The 7,500-nt window shown below is 42.9% G+C and overlaps 1 protein-coding gene across 1 annotated transcript in view; it reads right to left on the bottom strand.

Annotated features, from left to right (window-relative positions):
* LOC104944514 (calsyntenin-2-like) overlaps positions 1-6,507 on the bottom strand; it is a gene marked incomplete at its 3' end in the record, with an annotated part of 12,736 nt that extends 6,229 nt beyond the window's left edge. Inside the window, exons 1-3 of the mRNA XM_010770058.1 lie at positions 6,426-6,507; positions 1,752-1,918; positions 904-1,052 (exon numbers count right to left, since the gene is read on the bottom strand). Coding sequence (XP_010768360.1) covers positions 904-1,052; positions 1,752-1,918; positions 6,426-6,507 — 398 coding nt within the window. The remainder of the gene's footprint in view (positions 1-903; positions 1,053-1,751; positions 1,919-6,425) is intronic.
* Positions 6,508-7,500: the final 993 nt, after the last annotated feature.

Below are 7,500 nucleotides of genomic sequence, written 5' to 3'. Positions count from 1 at the left end.
CTGTCCATCACATTATCATATGTCATGCATGTAAGGGGAGTTCTTTCAGATGATGGCATTAAAGAAAATGTCAGGGGGCACCAACGAGATAAGTTTTAATCCTTTTAATATCCTTTGCAAATATCAAGGAGGCAGCTACTTTCATGATACGTTGTTGTGGACCAGCAGAGTGCTTTTTGATTTCATTACAGTATGTCAAGATAATGCGCTTTGGAGTTTGGACAAACTCACTAACTGACATCAGACTCCTGGGGAAAAGACAAAGTCTAATCAAATCGAATTAAATAAGGAGATAGAATCACAGAAAGATATACAGCGGAAAAACAGAAAACGGAGGAATGAAAAAAGATAGAAACAAAAAGCAAGTACAAGTAGACGCTAGCAAGATGCCCTTTGTGTTCACCCGAAGGCTTAATGTCCTTAACGGCCAGCTGCTCTGTTTCATGCTTTAATAGTTTTTGCACTAATGATCCATCTTTGCCATCGCAATGGGAGTTTTGAGGCTTAAAGACAGAGACAAGACAGACCCCACATCTGAAAGAGCCTTCAGTTAATACTTTAAAACTCCTCTGGCTGTTTGTAGGTTACATGATTTGACAAACTTGTCCTATATTATATACGGATCATCCCACATTTTATTCATTAACTGGATACCTAGTAAATGTGCAACAAAGATGTGATTGATGAAAAGTTAAAATCCACACCCACACAAACAGCATGAAGCCACAGATCTGTACATCGCAATTATATTGATAAAGATGAATTGTTCTCCTGATGTTTTTTTCTGAAAGCAAGGGCCGAATCTCACAACTGCTCAGTGACAGTGACCCAGCGGGGAAGCAAATGTGAAAATATAAAAATGAAGTGATTGAAAATACATGCTCTAATTGTGTTTGCACTTACTGTACTGTGGTGGTGATGTGCAGCCGTCGAAGGCCTGATGTAGGGAACTGGCGAGAGTTAATGTAGGAGACTTTGGTCATGGCTGTGTTGATGCTGTCCAGATCCTCTCCCTCCACCACCAGCACGGACTGAGCGGGGTTAAAATGGAACTGGAGACACAAAGAAACACAAAGAGACGTTCAGATCTCCAGATTCAGACAATGTGGTTAAGCTTACTTACATTTTGTGTCTTTTGAGGGAAAACATGTGCAACAATAGCTTTTACTAGACTGTTTATTAGCTAAGTTATATCGAGTTACATCCTGTTCTGCTTAGAAGTGACAGATGAGTTCTTCTGGTGGCTAGGGTTGGGTCTATATATCATTTTATTGTGGATTTTGATGAATAAACACTACCAATACATTGATAATGGTACATTTCTAACATCGGTCATTACAAATGACTTTAAAACTTGCTGTTATGGAAAGTGAAACATAGAACCAGATAAAAAAAAATACAGGAAATATGAAGCAAGTTAGAAAAGACTCAATGTTCCTTTTTGTATTTTTCACCAAAAAGGATGTCCAATTAAAAAACTTGTGTCTAGTATCTGTGAAATTAAATGAATGAAAATATTGGATGGCTGAAAAATGTAAGGCAGTACTTACAGTAAAACGTACTAATTGTAATACTTTTTAGTGTGATTTAAAACACTTATTGAGGATTTTTGGAACTACATGTTGAATCCCAATTTCTTTGGACAGTTAATGAACTGTTTTGAATCCTCGTTAAAACATTGACGATGAGAGCAGATTTGTGCCACATCGACATGACATTTTTAAGTGTTAAGTGGGTTTGTTTCTATGCACCTTGATGTCCTTGGCGAGGCTTTCCAGGGAGTTAATATCAAGGCCTTCTTTGCAAGCCTGCAAACAGGAAATAACCTTCTGGGTTTCGATGCGGCCCGGTCGGATTGTCAGACCTGACAGGCTGCCACGGAAATACTGGGTGAACCTCGGGGTCCCTACCTCACCCCCTAGAGCGAGAGATAGAGGAGACAAACACAATCAGGAGAATGGGAGCAGTGACATATGAGAGGGTAAAGGACAGAAGTGGAATAAAGGAGAGGAGAGGTGCGGCAAAAAGGTCAGTTTGATAGATAAAGATTGGGAATGTCACAATGTCTGCCAATTCCTACTCTCACATTTTCCTTGTTTCCTCCCCCCCCCTGCCATCTACTAACATCTATCCTGTGCTCTCAGACACTTCAGTAACCCCCATCACAAAATCACACCAGTTCCCACCTCCACTGTCCCACAAACATATATATTATTGCCAGGCAGGTGGCTCTTCTTCAAGGTTCAAGGCTTTTATTAGTAATTTTTACGTAGCTACAGTGTAGTTATGACGATGAAAATCTTAGGTCACAGGCTCCTCCAACAGTGCAACACAATAAAACAGAAAAACAGAAAAAATAGTGCAAGTAAATATAAAGAGAAAAAGAGTAAAATAGTGGAATAGTGCAATAAGAGTCTATATACAAGTGATTGGAATTTGATATATTAGATAAATTATTTCTAAGTAGCAGCCAGATGAATGTTATGGATGTTGTTTAAAAAGTTCAGGTGTTTAATAGTCTTATGGCCTGTGGGATGAAACAGTCCCTTTCTCCTGCCTGTCTTTGGACTTGTGCTCTCTAGCCTGACCTAAAATCAACTTGAAATTTATATTTAACAGGCCTGGTTTCAGAGTGAAGCTTTTGGGTTCAAACCTGTTTTTACTGAGCCTTTGCAGGGTAACGGAGACAACAACATGCATTATGTATGTTTCAAAAGGAAAAAGCAAGCATACTTTTCCCAAAATAACATCTGTGAATCTCTCAGAAACAGCTTAAATGACCCACATGGATAGCAGGTTATGAAGTATTTAGAAGTTATTTTTCACAAAGGATGTAAGAAAAGAAGCATGCAAAACAAGTCTGAACCTGGTTCAGACAGGAAATACATGTTATTTAATACAATCATAAGACATTGTTTTTTCATGGTTTCCACATTTCAAGTGGAATTCAAATCAACATATTTAAGGGTGTTTTTTATTTAAATGGACGTCATTAAGCTTGAACCTGTAACTTCTAATTAAAAATGAAAATAAATGCTCATAATTACATCTCTGGATTTAGTTTTCTGTATGCCTACACCAACATTTATCCTTTAGTAAGAGCTTTTGGAAAACAATGTTGAATTAAGAGAAGAAGCTACTTAAGAACAGGTGGCATTAAGTAATCCTGTAATACTAAAACCAATATTTGTTGATTTAACACCTGACAATAAAGCAGATACTTTGACACGTTCTGTCAGGTTGATGTATTGACTCAGAAGTACCAGTTTGACGGATGTAACGCGTGCTTGACCTTTTCTGCAACTGCAGCAAGGAGTGAGAGAAATAAATCCCTTCATGCAAAATATATGGAACCGTAATGGGCACACATTGGCACTGAGTGTATGTGTGTGTGTGTGTGTGTGTGTGTGTGTGTGTGTGTGTGTGTGTGTGTGTGTGTGTGTGTGTGTGTGTGTGTGTGTGTGTGTGTGTTGCAGTCTGTGGGGGTCAGCACCATCACAAATGCAGTTGAGCCATGACATCTTCTTAAGAGAGCACTTTTTTTATTCAGAGTAAAATGGCCGGCTCTGCCCTGCAGTGCAATTTCACCACTTCTGATTAAGTGTGTAATTTCCACTAAATCATAAAGGTCTAGCGCAGTGGTTCTCAAATAGTGGGTCGCGACCCAAAAGTGGGTCGCGGACCCGTTTCGAGTGGGTCGCTACGGAGCCCTGGAGGGCTCATTGAGAGAAAAATAAATAAAACGTGGCCACGTTTTACTTTCTCGTTCGCACGAGTTAATAAAGCGTGCGCTCGAGTTAATAAAGCGTGCGCACGAGTTAATAAAGCTTGGCCTCGTTTTGAGGGATTCCTGTCCGTGACTCACAGTATCTGCTGCCCACAGCTGTTTTATACAAGGAAAACCTCCTTCACTTTATGAAATCTCTGCGGCACCAGTGGCCTGTACTACGAAGCAGGATTTGCTATTTACACTATTCATTCATGAAGTATGACGCTGCGCTGTCAGCACGCGTCTCCATGTTTGAGATTGGTCAAATGTTGCTAACCCCGTCCCTTTCACGTGAACCCGCTCTCAGCCGGTCAGAGAAACCCTGGTTGATTTACTGACTTGATAACCAGCTTCGTGGGACCGCTTATGGACATCGCGTTTGTTAGGGTTAGTTAAGCCGGGTAAATCGAACATATCAAGGGTCTGTTGAACTGGCTTCGTCGTACAGGGCTCTGGAGGCAGTAACGTGTAACTCAGCAGAATCTGAGAAGAGCAGCACCAGCTGCAAAGAGCTATGCCTTTTACCGTTTACTTCACTGCGTTTCCCTTCATTAGAACAGCTGAATAGAGATCGAGGCTGCTACGTTTAAGCACAGACACCTATAAACATAGAACTACCAGAGTATTCCCCCTCGTTTTATGAAGGAGATGTCCTGTCACCGAGGCGCATGATGTGTGTGTGTGTGTGTGTGTGTGTGTGTGTGTGTGTGTGTACTCAGCTCCGCTCTGTGTTAGGGTGACTGTGTGTGTGGTGTGTGTGTACTCAGCTCCGGCTCTGGTGTTAGGGTTGACCAGGGTGCCCAACCAGAACTAAAGTGGGACAAGGAGATATGCTTTGTGGTGGCGACGCAAGTGTGGACACCCTCTCACTCAGCACCCGGAAAAAAACATCCTCATTTCGTTATTGTCGTTCATTTGGTTTATTCAACGAGCATCCAAATAAACAATGACAGATAAAGTGAAGTCAAAATGCAGTAACAATTAGTATCTTTGATAAAGAAAAGTACAACTATAGGCTAACAAGGCAGCAGGCATTATTCACTTCAGCTTGTTTTAAAATGCAATCTCCTATTCGAACTAGTGTATTACCTGTAAAAGTAATGGTCAACATAAATTAATGGGCTAAACAGATAAAACCATAAATACAAATCTAAAACTGGCAGGAGGAAACATCTCAAAAAACATAATTAATAAATAAAATAGCTTTCAGTTTTGGTCATCACAGCAACAACAGGTGTGTGTTCGTGGGCTATTTTGGTCACCTGTAGAACCACTGGTTGTCTTTAACTCTGTCAAACACTCTCCACCGAGGGCAGGGGCAAGGCACATCTGCTTATTATGGACGCTGCTTTTGTTAGCGACCACATGACTTGTTCTATTTCTATCTCAGAGTCCTGGGGAAAAATGGTCGGGCGCTAGCTTGTTACCCACAGCATTGGTGACCGGGGTATGATTTGGGAGTGTTGCCACTGATGGTAAACACTTGTTATTTCTGCTACTTTACCTTGTCTGCAGTGGCCATCATTTTTTGGTTGAGTAGGAACTGTCTCCATAGAGTGTGGATGTCTCTTTTGTTGAGCGACACGTTTCTTGTGAAGAATGCATTCTCTGTTGTCTTTATTGACCGTCGTATTTCACCGCCTCGTGAAATAGAAAATTCTCTTGCAGAAGATGCCAAAAAATCTGCACTGGCTTCGCACCCACGGGTTAAGTGTTCTTCCAGTCTTTGTTGTATTGCAGCTCTCTTTTCTTCTTAGCTGTTAGTTCGAGTTTCCTCCATTTTCATTAACTGCTGCGTCGGCCTGCGTTATTGACTGACTTTCTCGGGTTGTTGTCCTGTTTGGCTGGGACGGACGGGATTGTGTGTGAGTGAGTTACTCTCACTTGGTAACACTTGACCAGCACCGCGTGTGTTACAGTTTGATTTTCAGCAAGCACACACCGCCGGTGATGATAGCCTTCCCTGCCTTTCGCAACGAGCCATTGTATAAAGCTGATTTTAGAAAAGCGTTGTTACGCCAATCAAATTGAAAATATGCACGGGACATCGTTCTCAATTTGCGGGACGCACAAAAGTCGTGAAAATGCTGTGCAGGTTCCCGCGCAAAGCGACATCTGGGTCACCTACTCTGTGCGAGTTCGGTGTGTCCGACACCATCCGGCATTTGTTTTCAAATGCCTTGACGACGCGGTAATTTAACACAATCTGGTGTTCTCCATAGTTTTTATATGCTATCCCAAATGAAAGCAAATTTTCGTTAATGCTTCAATCTGCGAGTTTTGATCGTCCGTGCCGGGGGCACCGGGAACGGACATGATGAGTGATCATACAACGAATGCGCCCGCCCCCCCACCCCAATCACACGCACGAAAACGAGGGCCACGCTTTAGTAACCTCGTGCGCAGCTTTAGTACTCGTGGGCCGCTCGAGTTACTAAGGTGCGCACGAGAAGGTATCTCGCGTCGGCGAGGGCCGAGAACAGTAAAAGGCGTGGCCACGGTTTTTGTGATGTTTCGTCTCTGATGACCCTCGCAGGGGCTCACGCGTGACGTGAATGTGTGCAGTGAGAAAAATGGTTAATTGAACTTGTTATTTTGTTTTTTGCGGAAGAAGTCAAACTTGTTATGTTGTGGAAAGGCCCGTATTTTCTCTAACGCTCGTGCATTGCGTAGGCGTTGGCATTGGGAAGTACGGAGACATAAACGGTTTTGAAAACGTCTGTCACGTATTGACTCATCTTATCTCAATAAAGACATCTTTGCTGATGATCAGAATCGAAGATTGTTGCCGGAAGTCCCACGGTTGAATACTTTTGCGGATACCTATTCTTATATAATCCATGGATCAACTTCAGATAAAGATGGGAACACATAATGACATATGACCCCCCGGTTTGATGGATGACAGTTCAGCAGAGCAATGGGGGCTATCTCCCTTCCCACAATTAAAGTAAAGGAATGTAATTACATTACATTGCGATTTAGCTGACGGTGTTTATCCAGAAGCGACTTACTAATAAGTACATTCGACCAGGGAAGATCACAACCTTGAGAAAACAGCATGCATCAGTACTCAGGTTTCATAGAGGCCAAACATTTTAAAGTGGCTAACTCAACTGGCTTTAGAATAGCCGTCCGTTTATTAGGCCTATGACAACGTTGTTAGCAGTTCTTTGTTAGTTACAGTGTCTGGTCGCTGAGTGGAGTCGGAAAGGATGTTTTCACGTCTGGGCGCGGCAAGGATGGTGAGCTATCTTGCTGTCCTGATTTCAATGGGCGCCTTCGGCAGCATTTTGGAGCCAGGGATAGCAAATCCACGTGTTTTTGCTGAGAACTTGGTCCCCCTCCAGTGGCGGGTGCAGCGACGTTTGGCTGATGCAGAGCGAGCTGCACGTGGCTGGGCGTGTACGGTTATAACCATTCCTGGATGGTAGGAGAAGGGCCAGACTCCATTCAACAGCATGGTACGCAAGTACCATTGCTGTGAAGAGGATTATGCCGTCTTACTGGAAGCCAGATGAAGGGAGCGGTAAGGAGCGGGGTGGTGTGGGAGAATTTGGAAGGTTAAAGAATCCAGACGAGCCGCTGGCCGATTCTGATGAGCTGCAGAGGTCGGAGGCATGCAGGTAGACCAGCCAGTGAGAGTTGCCATAGTCTAGGCGTGAGATGACGGAGCCAGGACCAGAACTGCTCGCTTTCTGGGTCAGCTGGGACGTATCCTCCTTGATGTT

Source organism: Notothenia coriiceps, unplaced genomic scaffold, assembly GCF_000735185.1.
Source record: "Notothenia coriiceps isolate Sejong01 unplaced genomic scaffold, NC01 NC01_scaffold00008282, whole genome shotgun sequence".
Lineage (NCBI taxonomy): Eukaryota > Metazoa > Chordata > Actinopteri > Perciformes > Nototheniidae > Notothenia > Notothenia coriiceps.
This window is presented reverse-complemented; position numbering and strand designations above follow the sequence as displayed.